Below are 16,705 nucleotides of genomic sequence, written 5' to 3'. Positions count from 1 at the left end.
GTCTAACGGAGGGAACCTCAAGTAGGTTAAGTGATAACTTTTAAACCACGGGTAGACTTTGTTAAAACCGGCTAAACCACAGGTGAGTTTAATACAATTACCCCTAAACAGAAATATTACATATTGTCAAATACATGGAATACACTTCCCAACAATCTTCAGGGATTTCAATACAACACATTGCCAAAAGTGATAGTACCCACTATTATACAAGAATTACAACAACTTGCCTTCAAGGTAGACACAATAGCTTTGTTCCAAATTCTCCCATCCTACAAGAAAACACAAAAAAAAAAAAAAGAGCAAAAAAAACCCATGACACAACAAGTGCAATCTTGTAGTTGTGTAACTTTTCTTAAGCTATCATTTCTCTCACCCTAGCTTTTTCTTCCCTTCGCTTGGCTACTTTTTCCCTCCCCTTGATTCTTCTTCCATTGCATGAGCCACAATTTTCCTCTCAATAGCTACTTTTTCCCTCTTAGTAGCTTCATTTCCCTTCTCCTTTGCAACTCTTGCCTCATTCTTGAACTTACAAATTCTTGCAAAGACAATGGTTGCAAGTTCAGATCCACGCTTACATGTTTTGTTGTCTAACCACCTAAAGTATTTACAAGTAGATTCATCACCCTACAAACAAAATCCAATTAGGGTTTATTCATAAAGCCAACAAACTAGAAAACGAAAAAACCATAAAACCCAAAAACCAGAAAACCAACATACCAAAAAACCAACAAACTAGAAAACCAATTGTTACTCACCACATCATAATAGCAACACCCATAAAACCTTCTCCTAAAATTGTTCGAGGTCAAAGCCGTTTGTAGCTGACAACACTTAGTAGAACATGAATGGTTATTAGAACTCGAGTAATAACTTAATGAAGACATGTTGAGATTTCAAACACCTTGAAACCCTAAGTACGAACATCAATTGTTACACATTAAAAAAGAACAAAAACAGCAAGAACAAAAACTACTCAAGTAAACCCTAGAAAATCTTTTCATACTTGATAGAGAGGAAAACCCCAACTTCAGTACACCTCCTTGCTCACAATTAGTAAAGGACATCAAAATTCTTTGGCAATCGAAGAAAAGAAAGAAAGGGATAACGGGTTTGGGGATTTTAGGGATTTTGAGTTTGTAACGAAGACGAAGAGGGTAGAGTGAGAGAGATTGCTTGTTCTTCTTTCTTGGGGTTCTAATTTTGGCTTATATAGTAAAGGGGATTTTGTAACAGAAATGGAAGAGGTAGGTAACGAATGTCTAACGGAAGGCACCTTAGGTGGGTTAAGTGATAAGTTTTAAACTACGGGTAGGCTTTGTTAAAACCAGTCAAACCACAGGGTGCAATCTCCCCTCGTTTTTATTTTATTGTTTATATTATTTTAATGTGTTGTATGGTAAAATAAAAGTTAGAATATTAGGTGTATTATAAAATGATATGGTATAATAGATAAAGTAACTTTTGATAGTAAAATAAGATATATTTTAAAAACCAGATATTAATGCTCTAACATCACTTTTTCCTTACCATTAACGATCTACCAATTAAGTGTAAAATTTTTTGTGTATAATTTTTTTCTTTTTTTAATAATACAGCAAGTACTTGAGTAGACTTTTTTCTTTTTGACTTGAGTAGACTAGGTGGTCAGGTCTAGGAAATACACCTTGTTACGGGTGTATGTTTCTCTCCTCTCACAACTAGTGGGTCCCACTAGCTTGTGAGAGGGAGGAAACATACACCTGTAACAAGGTATACTTCCTCCAGGTCTAGGACTAATGCATCTTGTGGGCCTACATCATGGTAGGCCCAAATCTGTAGACTCATAAATGTCACCTAATCCACAAGCCATGAAGGAATTGGAATGAGGCTTCCAAATTAAAATGTCAAATTGGTCCCGTTAATGTATGCGTTTAGAGCACATATTAATCATCCATTTTAAGAAATTTTTTATGGTAAATTAAAAAATTTGTTTAAACATTTTTTCACTTTTCCATTAAAAATTTCCTAATATAGTTTACTAACATGTGCCCTAAGATTATACGTTAGTAAAATCCATTTCAAATTTGCCTAACTAAAGCAAACTAAGTTTTAAGAACGTGGATTCTAATTTGCATAACTTGTGAAGTTTCTTATTATTTAATAAGAAATCTGAGCTTAATTTCTGTTTATACCAAAAACTAATTAATGTTTTGATATGATGATAAAAAAAAAAAATCACCATTCATCAAGAGCAAATGTCTTAGCTATTAAAACTCTCTCAAGAAAAAACATTTAAGGAATCTGATTCTCAAAAAAAATAAAAAAAATAAGTTTTGAGGAATCTAATAATTTAAAATGAATGTTACACCATGTACTTTCAATTTGGTTTTGATATAACATTGATATTACACACAATTTACTTTGAACTTGTTCTTTTATTTTTACTAATTATTTTAGTGTTCAATTTTAAATTATATTATTAAAATATTTACTTTAATTTACATATATTTTTTTTTTATGGGAACATATATGTTCTAGTAAAAATTGCATTATCTAGAGAGATTCAAAATGAAAATCAAGGAAAAGTGTGAACCAAAAAAATAATAATAATAATAAAGATAATATATATATATATATATATATCAGTAATGTTCTAGTAAAAATTGCATTATCTAGAGAGATTCAAAATGAAAATCAAGGAAAAGTGTGAACCAAAAAAATAATAATAATAATAAAGATAATATATATATATATATATATATCAGTAAAAGTTACGTGAAAGTCAAAGTCAAAGATCACCAAGACCACATTGTTAACAAGAATCACCTAAACCACACTACTACACTAGCTAGCAAGTCAAAAGTTTCAAGCTAAACTACTCTTTAACGAACCTTTCCTAATCCAACAACCCCATTTGGTCAACATGAAAGGTTACATAAACCCTCTCAATGTCTCAGGCATAAGCATAACCCACCATATCAGATAATTTTCCCATGGCTCGCCAGCTTCATCAATTGATGCAAACTCTCCCAATCACATCTCAACTCAGCCTAGTAGTGATAACTCTCCTTTTGTGTGCCATTGCATTGCTCATGTGTGCTTCTCATCCCCGTAAATGGCATCATCGTTGGATTGCATGCTATGGTTTTGCCAATGAAGATCCTGTAATAAATCTCGACATTAATGAACCAACAATCCTAACTACTACTGGGAATGGTGGTCATGAAAGCATGATGATTAGCGGTGAGCTCTCAGTGTGGAAGAAGAACATAATCATGGGAGGCAAATGTCAGCTACCTGATTTTTCTGGTGTCATAATTTACGATGCAAATGGGAATATAGTTACCCCTGCCACTGCCAGAACTCCACGCCCTTTACTCACTTGAAAGTAATTTGAGCTGCATCTTATGCTCAATGTTGTCACAAATCTTCACTGCAAACTAGGTTTGTAACATGTTTCCGGATTGACATCTTTCAAAACAAGTTTGTATTTTCGAATATGGCCTTTCATGGCTCAGATAGAATCTGTTATACATGCTCGTTTGGGAGGAATAATTTTCCAACTTATTCCGCTTATTATATAAATTTATGTACAAGATTTTGAAGTTTTACTTTAATTGGTGTAAAATGCGTACTAATATTTAAATTTTGTTAAATAGAGGTTTAGTTATTAATTGAGTAAATTACGTAATTGTCCTTAACTTTTACATTGTATGTCAATTTAATCTCTAACGTTTCAAATGGATGGAAAATATTGACATGACTAACCTTTTAAATAAAATATTAATGTTTTTCCCTGGTTTTGTTGCCAAGAAAATGCAAGGAAAATGAAGTTCAATTTTTCAATTAGGGGTTTATAATCCTGTTTGTTTCCCAAGAAAGAAAAGCAAAAGAAAATGAAAGGGAAAAAAAAGGGACAAGTGCCACTAGCTTTTTTTTTTCTTTTTTTTTTTTAACCGTTTATACTGACATGGCAATATATATGGCAGTCTATGTGGTAAAAAAATAATAAGTTTATTTTGACCGTTAGCCATGTCAATATTTTCCGTCCATCACTTAACGGTCGTGACCATTTTGACATCATACTAAAATGTTAGAAATCATATTGACACATTTAAAAAGTTAGGAATTAAATTGAGATACAGTATAAAGGTTAAGAACCAATTATTTAGTTTACCTGTTATGTTCATTCTCAAAAAAAAAAAAATTATGTAGTTTTACCTTATTTAATTTTAAGCTAACACAACTTGAACCAATCCATTTGACCCAATTGATAAATGGATGTGTTTGGTATGGATTATGGTTTTTCAAATGAGTAAGTCTACTACTACAATAACTTTCAAAACTTTGGTCACAACTCGCTTACATGTCGAGTTGTAAATAGTGGAAAAAAAAATTTATGGATCCATGCAAATCCACAATTTCACCTCTCACAAGTTACCAAGTGAACAAATTCTGACAAAATTATGAAAATAGTTGTAATACCGAACTTACTTTTTTCGAATATATGTGGTAGATTTGGATAGAATTCCTAAAATTTAATAAGGTTTGGTGAAGGTTGTATACGTAAGAAAGACAGTCAGAATCGTAGCATTCTTTTTAAGAGAAATGCAACAAATACAATTGTCGGGTTAATTGTTTGTTTGTTTATTTTATTTTATTCTTTGAGTGGGTTATAATATAGTATATCTGAAAAAAAAAAAAAAAAAAAGGAGAGAATTAAAAAAATTATTATACATAATTAAAATAAATTAAAAGCTAACGAAAAAGACCTAGGACAAACGAACTCATCTGTAAAAATAAAAAGTATCCATGTATCCCTCTTTGTATTGATATTAAACACCGTAAATAATCGATATGTCTTTATTTTATTTATAAAGAGAACTAGATATTAAATCCCCTGAATTGTAAGACTTTTAAGAATAAAAATAATAAACAGCGAGAGATATGCACATAGATAGAAGTTGGAACCAGGAAAGGCAAAAACTTATAGAATTAGCCATTCCAAAAATTAGACGAATGTGCAAAAACTCAAACATTACAATGTTAATACAAAATTGAAGTAGATTCATTCAACTGGACCTCAATGATTCTTTCTTATTTGACCAAGAAGCACGCCCCCTAAACCCAACAACGCTAAGTTTGGAAGCTGCAGACTTGACAGACCTAGACTTTTTGATGGCTGTTTGCTTCTTCCCACTTGAAGTTGAAGGTGCTTTTCTTGAGGTATTTGCACTGGATGATGACTTTACTGACTTTGATACCTGAACTGCTCGCTTGGAAGATTTTGCCGGAGTAGATGCCTCTTTACCTTTCCTTGTAACCTTATTTTTCAAATTTGGAGCAGATTCCTCTTTAGCTTTCCTTGTAATCTTATTTTTCTGATTTGAAATCTTAACCGATTTAACAATAGTCCGCTTCTGCTCAGTTATTCGGGACCTTGCAATGTCCCTCCGAACATTATCTACAGTAAGCGACTCCAAGCTCTCATTCTTCCTCAAGGCCTCCTCTATTCGGGTGGCCAATACGAGGTCCCTTTTAGCAACCAAACTTGTCACTTTCCCTGTAAAACAAAGATAAGTCGTCATTTGAAAACCTGATCAGGCACTTTTGGCCTCCACCATCAAAACTGATTAATCATCACGTTTTAAGAATTTCTTTACTTAAAACAGCGGTTTTAATGTACATCTGAAGAGAGATTACAACACAGATATTCGGATTATAAAAAAAAACAGAACTTTACAAGCTGAAAATTGAGCAAAATTCATTTTGCTGAACAGACTATAAGTTAAGATGCATCCCTATTTGTCTCTTTTCTTTATTTATTTTCTCCCCTCTTCTTAGATTTGGAGAGAGCTCTACAACTCAATGCAATATCAATTAAACCTTCTACCATCAAAGCTATATCTAGCCTCATTTAAAATACAGAGCAAATTACACAAACTCTCTTGAAGTTTTACAAAATAACATTATCCCTCTTTAAGGTTTGTATAAAGGCAAAAAATAAATCCATGTTCTCTCACACTGACTTCTTCTGCTCAAATTAATTTCCTCTTTTGTAATTATGGTTACCTCTACCCTTTAACCAACTTTAAAAAAAATTTCCTCCACCTTAGCCTACTGAACAGAATCTCTCTCTCTCCCCTTTTCTGTTAGCTAAGAATGAAAAAGGTAGCGTAGTTCGTATAAGGGTTAGTGTTAACCATAGTTAAGAAATCTTTCAATAGGCTAAGGAAAAAGATAGTAAAGTTAGTATAAGGGTTGCACTTGGGACAAAAAGAGAATTTACCTACGTGTGCTTGTCATGGGTTTAGGGTGAGGAGAATATGTGAATCTATACTTTATAATTTTTTTTTTTTTTTAATAACATAGGAAAAACTTAGATTAGTTGCACATCGCAAAACATACTGTACAAAAATTCTCACTGTTAATCAAACTCCTACGGGCTAAGCACTACTGAAGTAAGGAATACAAGATTCTGTTGAGAATTAAAAAATGGTTTGATGAGTTATTTGATAGCTATTTGGTAGAAGAAAGTCCATAGGGTTTTGATAGGACTTGATTTGGGGTTGTAAGGAAGAAGGAAAAGAGAAGAGAAAGGAGTAAAAGACCACACAAAGGGCAATATGCCAATGCTTAAAACAATCAATATTTTTATTAATCAACTCTCTTTTCTTTGAGTTTATTGAGTATATATATATATATAAATGACTCTTGTTCAGCACATTCCACCATTGTTCTTTTTGCTGTAAGTTTATAAGAATGTGTGAAGTTTTTTACTTTAAATAGCAGAGAAACAAACATATTATGTGGAGAAAATTGTTGCACACCTTTAGCACCCATACGGGCAGTTCTTCCTGTGCGATGAAGGTAATCAATCTAAAAGACAATAAAAGTAGGGTTAAAGCACCAAATGCAGGATTGAAAAGAAACAATTAAAAGAGAAGAACACCTGAATGAGGCCATAGATATGATGCTTACAGAGTTTGAAGGAAAATCAAACATAATAACATGATCCACATCCAAGTCCAGTCCCCTGGCAGCCAAATCTGTGCACACCAGTGAGGGGCAATCTCCATCATCACTCTTAAACCTTTTAAGGTTTTCAACCCTGGGTTTTGGAGGAAAAACAATATATAGGGATATCTGTATCAGTACCATATTTTGATATGAATACACAAAGAAAATTAATTCAGGCTCAAAAATGCAACTGTAACATAAAATACATAAATATTAGCAATAAATGTCTAGAGTAAATTCAGTTAGTATTCAAACTTGCACATGTATAAGTGCTTTGTGCATACACATTGTGGCTTTTACCAGCAAGTGTTCAAAGTCTTCATACCCATAAATAGATAGATAGATATATTGTCATGGTGTCCTTGGCGGGAAAGGAATTCTAGAAGTTTTAAAGGACGTGAACAGTCTATTCTCGAGCTTAAATAGTTTTTCTTTCATTCTTTGTTTGATTGGACTCTAGCTTTGAAATCTTTTTCTTGTTCAAGTCTTTTAGATATGTTTTACCATTGTAACTTGATAGGTCAATTGTCTTGTAACCTTAGTATAACTCCTGCATACTTTGGTTTCTTTAATCTTTGAAAAAGTTCCATTATTTATCAATAGAAAAGTTAGCTCCTCATATTGAACCAAAAAAAAAAAAATTCTACAATAACCAGGGTGGCTGAATTGGAAATGGCAGTATGTGTGCTGTTCTTACCTGTACACATACTATTACTTTCGTTATCATACACAGCATGAGCTATTCAGCCTACAGTCAGTATTAACCACTCAGCTAAGCATAAATCCCAACTAAATTGGCATGGACCACGAATGCTCATCAACTAATCAGGATTAGACAATCGAAATTTTTTTTCCATCAGTCTATCCTATATCTATAATCATACATTTTGTTGCCTCAATATCAATGAATACCTTTTTTCACTCAATAATCTTGAATAAATCACTATTTTTTCACATTAATGTATTAATTAATCCCCAAAGCATCTTAATGGCATGTTTGGATGTTTAAAAAAGGAGGGGGAGTAGAGTAGAGGGAGGGAGAGTAATGCAATTACCTTGTTTGGAAGTTTTTTAAAGAATGAGGGGGAGAGGTTTTGAGGAGTTTTGAGGGGTTTGGACTCCCTCTAGCCCCCTAATTTTAATTCCCCCAAATTGGAGAGATTTGGAGGGGGAGTAGAGTACATAAACTATTAACCAAGTAAATTACCTAATTTACCCTTATTATATTAACAAAATTATACAAGGAGAAGGGCTAATTACTCCCTTCCCCCTTACTAATTTTAAAAACATCCAAATAAGGTGGAGGTGAATCATTCTCCTCTACTCTCCTCCCCACTACTCCCCTTCCCTCTACTCCTCTCTACTCTCCTCCCTCTCTAAACTTCCAAACAAGCCATAAATGACTCTCTGTCTGTCCCTCATCTTTTGCTCAATGGGAGCCACCTACCTTTGAATAGATGACCTCATTTCCAATTAGTATTCATAGTTATCCATCTTAATTTTCTCATTTCCACTACACTCACTTTATGAAAATGTTGCTTATTAAGAACTCAACATTCTATACTAGTCCTATATAGCATAGTTATCATATCGCAGTTTCCCCTTCAGGCATAGTGAGTATGAGACAATATTCTCAAAACATTTCACCACTTCATCAACTTATATACATGAGCCAAATCCTCCTTAATATCCTAAGACTGTTCAGCAACCCCAAGGACTCAACAAAATAGACCAGCCCAACATGGCCTGAACATGTGGCTGGTTCCAAAAATACTATCAGTCAATGGTTGGTCTTTCAGGCAAAAAAATCTACCCTTTTTTCTAAAATTTTTTTATCAGAGGCTAAAAATCTCCAATAGTTGGTTGGATATCAGGTTTCCTAAAAGTTAACCCGAAGAACCTGACTGCATCTTCCACTTCTCTTCATTCTCCATCAATTTTTTCCCTTAATGCAGTCACTTGTCTATCTCATTGCTGAAACCCAGATCTGACACTGGTCAGCAATCCCCATGTCCAACATTCAATCTCTCTTCTTCCTACTCTGCATCCACCTGTCAGTCAGCCTCAGCCAACATCTCTCTCCCCCTTGTGTAAATCTGACACTCGAAAGAATCATCCAGATCTGCTGTTCACTCCGGCCAACTCTTCATTCTTATCAGCATCAACTCAACATTCGATGAAACCAGCCAGCTCAACCACCAATCCAAAATCAGTGTTTAGTCAATAACGCCATGAATAACCTTGTACTCTTATGAAAATCTTAAAAAACAAATAATTGAAACATTTGAATCTTAAATAGCCAACCAAAATAAATATAAAAGAATAGCCTATTAAAGGGGGTGGGTGGGGGGGGTGTTGGGAGGGAGGGGTGGGGAAAGTTTCTTTTCAAAACTAGATAAATGTTGTGTTACTCGCACAATCCTAGACATAAAGCACCATCAAGATCCCCAAATCCTCATGATACAGCCAGCTACAAAAAACCAGACATGACAAGTCATTTCCATACATAAAAATCATTTACGCTTACTCAACTACACATACAAATTACCATTCAAATGTAACATGAATGAACAGTCTTTTTTTTTTCCCCTTTTTTTTTATTTACGAAAAAGAGAACCCAAGTACACAGGAAGTATTAATGGCAACGCAACCTCATTTTGTTGAATGAAAAGTTCCTCCTTACACATGATAACTTATGTTTTCAATATACACCATCTAGAATATTGAATATGTTCAGAGAGGGCTCTAAACCACATTGGAGGCTCAACAAGTTGGAAAGAGTTCAATCCTTGAATCTTGACAAATAAAATAAAAGAAGACTGAAGACTTTGTGTGGCAGAGCTTCTTCCATACATTTTCACCCAAATAAGATTGCTCACCAAATTATCCTATCTGAATTTAACAGGCATTTTGTATGCTTTGTGGCCAAAACTACTAGCTTGATTCATGGAAATTTAAGTACTAACCAAATTCACACAGTTTGTCCTGAATATCAAGCTCAAATAATATCATATAGTTCTATGCAAAAACACTACAATACCTTGACAATACTTGGTGAAAAATAAAACTTCCAATCAAATGAAACTTCAACTCAGAAAAAATTTAAAATTGTGATATGAGAATTTACAACATATAACAGAAAGAAACGGAGGCCCAAAAATAAGAGGAAAAGAAAACCCTAATTCTCACAATCTAAGCTAGTAGTTGGTGCAGACACAAGATAAGGACCCCCAATTACATAGACTACCTTTTTTTTTTTTGATAAGTAAACAGCCCAATTACATAGACTAATGATTGATAGTCATGCCATTTTTGGAAATTTTAGACGCCAAAAGAAGCCAACCAGTGGCCTTATGGATGGAGAGCTGCTATTAGTTGGGCCTAACTCCTAATGCCTCATCAATCAATGTCTAGGATTTGCTTTGATTTATCAAGGATAATTGTAGCTTGGTGTTCTCTGATATGATAATCATCAAGCTAAGTAGTGTCAATGATTTGTTTAATTTTATTTACTTTATGTATTTGGTTAAAGCTTTTCTTTTCCTAATTGTTTCCTTCAATAGATTAGTGCTGAAGACTCTGGCAAACCTAGGTGCAGGTTCCTAGGTTTTACTTCCTTGCTTGGTGCTGATTTCTAGACTATTTTTATTTTTCCTGTTCTTCAATTTTAGAGTTACATCAATTTTGGTTTTTTCCTGTGTCAAGAATACTCCTTAAACAGTCGTAAAATAGTATACATATTTTAACTAAAATCAGACTACAAAAATGTAATGACATATATTTTGAACATGACATGATTTCTGTCACTTGAACATCTAACATCAAGGTTCAGCAGCCTCCTAAATGAGAGCCATGTTTGCGGCAGTTGAAAATACAACTACTTGCCACAGAAATGTAGTCAGTAAATTGCAAATATAAAGAAATTTTGGGAGCCTACTGGAAGAGATAGGAGGATTATGAATAAATATGTTGTATCATATCACCTTTGTTCAGCAGGCACCTCGCCATGGTAATTCACCGTAGAAATCTGATTTTCACCCAGAAAGTGATCCACAGCACGGCTAGAATTTAATGTGTTACAGAATACCATCACCCTGTTTCCCTTCGATAAACTTGGCCCCAGAACCTGGCTTTTCATCACCACATAACCAACAAAAATTTTGCTTGGTGACTTAACTTTGCCAAGTAATTCAAGCATAGCTGTTCTACACCAAAAATTTGATTGTTGTATATAAAATGGTTAATGAGACCATGATTGGAAGAACCAGAGCTATAAGCTACATAGACTATTAAATTCATAGTGAAAAGGTTAAGGCTGTCACAAGCACCCAAGCCAGCAAACATGGACCAGAACAATAAAATCAAATGCAACAGAGGCAGGGAGCTTATGAACCCAACTTCAAGGAAGAATAAGTTTCTGACATGTTAGCCCAAGATTGTTTATACTGGTGCTTTGGGTAGCACTCTATGTTTACTTCAATTCTTGCAACCAAGCATGCAGTGTCAAGTTGGATAGGTGACATTACTTCGGCCATTGATGTTATATTTTGCATTTGCATGTGATTATTTCCCATCTTCATAGCCCTTTTCTTTTTTATGCGTAATTTTATTGATCATTTTCATGGCTTTTCATGTAAGCTAAAATGTCCAAAGGTGAAAATGTTGTGTGACATAGCCATAATTATTTTTGATAAATAGGTAATACTTCATTGATTAAAAAGGAAAGTAACACAAAAAAACCAAAGCACACAGGCAGTGTGCTAAGGACACAAAAAAAAATCTAAAGTTCTTGAAAATTACAAAAATCAATCAACTCAGCCAAAGAATCAAAAATAAAAAGACCCGAAGAATTGTCCACTCGAGAGTCTGGAGAAACAGCCACTTCAAGTCATGAATTGATCTCTCATCTCCATCAAAAGTACAAGCATTCCTTTCTCTCCAAATACCCCACATGAGGCAAAGAGGGATCATGGCCCAAATTGCTGCAGCTCCGTGCCTATTGAATTTATGTGACCAGCTAGCTAAAAGATCGGCAACCCCACTTGGCATCACCCACTGCACCCCGAATAAAGAAAACACCAAGTTCCACAACTCTCTAGCTATAAGGCAGTACATAAGTAAAAGATCAATGGTCTCCCCATATTTAATTATTATTATTCATTTTTTTGATAAGTGTTGAGTTATTTTCTGGTTACTAGTTCTATTAGCATATTAATAAGGGTATCTGTGTAATTATGTTATAAACCCTAATATAAATATAGCTGACAGATTAAAGCCTAAACCTTATTTTCTTCACTGTAGCTCTCTCCCTTTATTTTCCCCTTCTTAATTCTCTAACCTAAATTTCTATAGTTTACAATTTAACTATAAGTATGCCACAGCCATAATTATTAGGAGGGAAATGTTTCTACACAACAAGAGAACTTAGGTCTTCTATTTAGAGGCTAACAACGTTCTTCAAATAAGATAGAAAAATATAAAAGTAAAGAATCCAAATTCACAAATACCATCATTAAGCAACATATATAAGTAGCACATTGAAATATAACCAAAACATGCTTTTGATAAGATAATTTCACACAGCAGTACAAAGTTAATGCTACTATTACTAAATTTTTTGCTAAAAATACTAGTACTACGAATAAGTAGACCTGAAATAACATTAGAAGTACTAGTAAAGGACATGTTAATTAATAATATAAAGGGGAAGAATGATGGGGCTAAGCTTTCTTAATTAATTGTTCAGATAGGATAGAATGAAGGGGAAGAATACATGTTGCCAACCCTAATTAATCTATTGAGGATCCAGAGCTGACCTTAAGGTTTTGGGACTAAACTTTGTTAATTAATTGTTCATACATATAACCAGTACTGATTGTTGATAAACAGAAAAATAGGGCAAACTACTACAGAAGTCTACCTGTAATAATGCTTCCAGCTTGTTTTCAGAACCTGAGAGTTTGATGAAATCATGTCGAGCAGATGCAACTTTCTTATGCAATGTTGATGTACGCAAATGTACAATGCCTTGAAACTCCTCATCGACCAGCTTTTGCACTGCCTGCAATTGTCAAAAATCAAGGTTTTTTAAAGACAGAATCTGTGTAGAAGAAGGACCATTAGGACCATCTGCTAACCTCAACTATGATACAACAGTGTTATCCTTTAAAGCCAGGAATTGTACTGTAAGTCTCAAAGTTTTGTGCATTTCTAAAGATCTTCACATGAACAAAGCAATGGCAACGAGGCCTTCCAACATTAATTCAGACCTCTACATCCTCCAATTTTCAAATATCAGGTAGTGGATAGAGTAGCCAAATATTTTATATTAGAAACAATTGTCGAATTCCAGGAAAAAAAATCATATCTCCCAAAGAAAGCCTAAACAAGGAATGATCTCGTAATATCCCAAAACACCTCCCCCACCTCCACTCCTACTCCCATCCCCTAAATAAAAATAAATAAAACCAAAACAAATTCGCAAAATATAGCAACCCTTACCATGAAATCCCCTAATTATGTTACCAAACAATTATAAGAGGTGATGGCAGGTCAGATATCATGTATTAAGTAAATTATTACAGTGCAGGTTCATTCGGACACCACATGCATGTAAAATAATCAATCCCACTGCCATTCATATGAAAAATCCAAGTATTATGAAACATAATCATAGACAAGAACGGCAATAAAATATTAATTTGAAAGAAGGATTTTTTTTTTTTTTAAAAGATTATTTTCCTTTCTGTTCTAACCTTGCTAGTCTAGAATTAGCACTCAAGATGTACAGATTAACCCCATCACGATTTCTTTGAGAATTAAACTAGGTTTATTTTTACATGCTAGAAAAAATTGATATTTATGGAGTATATAAACAATTTCATTTTTAGTAAGATAATAACGCATATCACCATACCCTTGTCATTGTTGCAGTGACCAAAACAGTTTGAAACCCTTCACCACCAGGTTTTGATGCACGATTTTTTAATGGGCCAAGAAACTTCCGAATGTCAGGTCCAAAGCCACGATCAAACATGGTGTCAGCCTCATCCAACACCTACTAAAGGATTACCACCATCATTAAGTGAACCACCTTATTAAAATGAGAATACAATAGAGTTTGCAGTTTTCTTACACGTCTTAACATTGATAGAAACACACAATAAATAGTGCACATTCAAAAGGTAGGAAATTTCCTATAAACAAAACAAAACCGCAGAATTTTATTGAGTGTGATACTCACCACATATTTGATATCACCATAAACTATGTTGCCCTCCTCAATATGTTGAAGAACCCTGCCAGGGGTCCCAACTACCATATCAATTGGGCTATTTAAAGAATCCTCCTGGGGTCTTACCCTGCCACCACCGCTTACCATGGTAGAACGGAACCGTGCGTGATGACTGATAGACTTTGCAACACGAAATACCTATAAAACCAATCTAACTTTAACTGCACAGTGTAAGTCGATATGGCAAAGTTATCTTCAAATCCTAAAGAAAGAACAGAGGTACCTGCTCAGACAACTCCCTTGTGGGGCATAGCACTACAGCTCGAGGACGCCTCGGCCTCATTTGCATACCACACAATGCCTCATCCTGTCTCAGCAACTACAAAAACAAAAAATTTGATAGCATTTATCTTATTAATTCTGACAGAACATTGGTTATTGTTGCAGGGATTATATTGAGCGTTTTCAAACGTGGTGAACATATAAGTAAACAGAGAAGTGGATTGCCTAAAAAAGTTCATACTGGTTCCAGATTGGAAAATTTTTGATCCACCCAATATATATATTAGATTTTGTGAGGTGGACGTCAAAGAAACAGTTTCACATCACTCTGTAATGCACATTTTAGCAATCGAACAACTCAAATGTATCAAACATGTATCCACAAGTTCCATTTTAACAATGTCGATGCAAAATTACAACACATACAACAAACACCAGCCCCCAAAATTCCATCTACCATTCTACCCACACGAGAATAAACATTATTAATAATAATAGTTTAGACAAACAAAAAGCAACATTGTTGTTTGTCTCAAATTCCAAAAGGTACTATTATTTGTTTAACAAGAAATAGACTTTTATTCCAAACCAAGAAAACCCAAACTAAGCCAAATTAGGAACTTGAAACAATTTCTAACAATCTCCACCTTGACTCAAATTGTAGAAAGCAAGAGTCACAAATTGAGCGGAAGTCTACAACACAACATAATTGAAAGCAAGCCCAAAGCCAATTTTTAATTGACCCACAAGGCAAAAGGTAAATAAAGATAGAACTTGGTTAAAAAGAAAAATGAAGGAGGAGTAGGTACCTGAACAAGGGGAAGCATGTAAGCGAAAGTTTTACCAGAGCCAGTGTGAGAACCCAAAACCACACTTTTCCCTTCCAAGACAGCAGGGATACCAATACACTGAATCTCAGTAGGAACTTCAATACCCATCTCCTTCACAACCCCCATAACCTCCTCAGTAAGACCCAACTCCTCAAAATGCTCAACAACTTTCTTCTTCTTGTTCTTGTTTTTAAACCCATCTTCAGTTTCAGTCTGGACAGCATTCAGTGGCTTTGGAGTTGTTGTAGTTAGTGGGGGTTTGGAGGCAGAGTCTTTGAGGTGTCTAAACCTCAGACGCTCCAGAAGCATGGAGTGCTTGATTTGGTCAGGTTCGGTGGGGGTGGTGGTGGTGGTGGTGGTGCATAGAGGCCTAAACCCTAGTAAAACCCTAGTGGGTTTTGAGAGTTTGAGAAGTGGGAAGCGTTTGGCTGAGGAAGAAAGGCGAGAGAGAGTGAAGAGGTTTGGGCAAGATAGTGACAGAGTGAGAAGGCTTCTTCTTGCTGCTGTTCCACTTCCTCCCATTTTGTGTTTTCTTTCTCTTGCAGCAGCAGCACCCACGCTGCTTGTTTCTGTATCAACTATGAAATGGATGGATTGACGAACTGATTTTTTTTTTTTTTTTTTTTATATATATACTAACCCAGTTTTTGGTGTTTTTTTATTTACAATAACTTACCATTTTTTAATTATATACTTTATATAAAAATTTATTTAAAAAAAAAAAAAGTTTGCTCTAATTTTGTATTTTGTTCCTCAATTGACATATCTTGTTCCACATAAATAATAGGGTTCAAGTTCCTCTCATAAAAAAAAAAAAAAATAGGGTTCAAGTTCCCTTTTTTAATGGTTCTTAACCTGTTGCTTGGGTTTTTATTAGGTATTTCGGCTAAAGTTCATAGACCTTTACTTACCTTACATCTCATCTTCTTAAAGAACTCAATTCTTACAAATGCAACTTAAAATTTAGATATTAACCTTTCATCATTTGCACTTTAAATAAAAATAAAAAAAGGTTTGTTGAAGCCTTGGAGCTTAAACAAATATGCGCAATTTCTAATAATCATCATTTGTGCTTATTTTACTTACAATTATTTTATATTGTAAGTAATCATTTTAAATCTCAACCATTCTTGAAATATCCATCATAGATAAAGTATTGAAGACTCCAAATATAACACAAAACTTTCACGTTGAGTTTATGCACTATCACACTCCACCCAAAAAAAATAAAAATTTTGAGCAGAGCATCACAACCTTTAAAAAAAAAAAAAAAAAGCTTTTGCCTATGTTTGGTTCTATGTAAAATGTTTTTTTGAGCCAACAACAAAATCAAGACAACGCCTGTCAAAAAACAAAC

At 34.2% G+C, this 16,705-nt stretch overlaps 1 protein-coding gene across 1 annotated transcript; it reads right to left on the bottom strand.

Annotated features, from left to right (window-relative positions):
• Positions 1 to 4,911: 4,911 nt before the first annotated feature.
• Positions 4,912 to 15,962, bottom strand: LOC112014682 (DEAD-box ATP-dependent RNA helicase 39). The gene is made up of 9 exons (XM_024047077.2): positions 15,328 to 15,962; positions 14,520 to 14,615; positions 14,246 to 14,434; positions 13,919 to 14,059; positions 12,923 to 13,063; positions 10,986 to 11,128; positions 6,964 to 7,093; positions 6,813 to 6,861; positions 4,912 to 5,545 (listed from the first exon to the last, which is right to left on the bottom strand). The coding sequence occupies exons 1-9, from the start codon at positions 15,868 to 15,870 to the stop codon at positions 5,055 to 5,057; spliced, it is 1,923 nt and encodes a 640-aa protein (XP_023902845.2). The 5' UTR covers positions 15,871 to 15,962; the 3' UTR covers positions 4,912 to 5,054.
• Positions 15,963 to 16,705: the final 743 nt, after the last annotated feature.

Source organism: Quercus suber, unplaced genomic scaffold, assembly GCF_002906115.3.
Source record: "Quercus suber isolate HL8 unplaced genomic scaffold, Cork oak 2.0 scaffold_121, whole genome shotgun sequence".
Lineage (NCBI taxonomy): Eukaryota > Viridiplantae > Streptophyta > Magnoliopsida > Fagales > Fagaceae > Quercus > Quercus suber.
This window is presented reverse-complemented; position numbering and strand designations above follow the sequence as displayed.

Bases quoted from the DNA above. Each gene is read 5' to 3' on its own strand.
- LOC112014682 (XM_024047077.2), bottom strand. From the start codon at position 15,870: ATGGGAGGAAGTGGAACAGCAGCAAGAAGAAGCCTTCTCACTCTGTCA. The intron at 14,616-15,327 runs GTACCTACTCCT...TTGTTTTTGTAG, and splicing joins ACATGCTTCCCCTTGTTCAG to TTGCTGAGACAGGATGAGGC. The intron at 6,862-6,963 runs GTAAGCATCATA...ATTGTCTTTTAG, and splicing joins TTGATTTTCCTTCAAACTCT to ATTGATTACCTTCATCGCAC.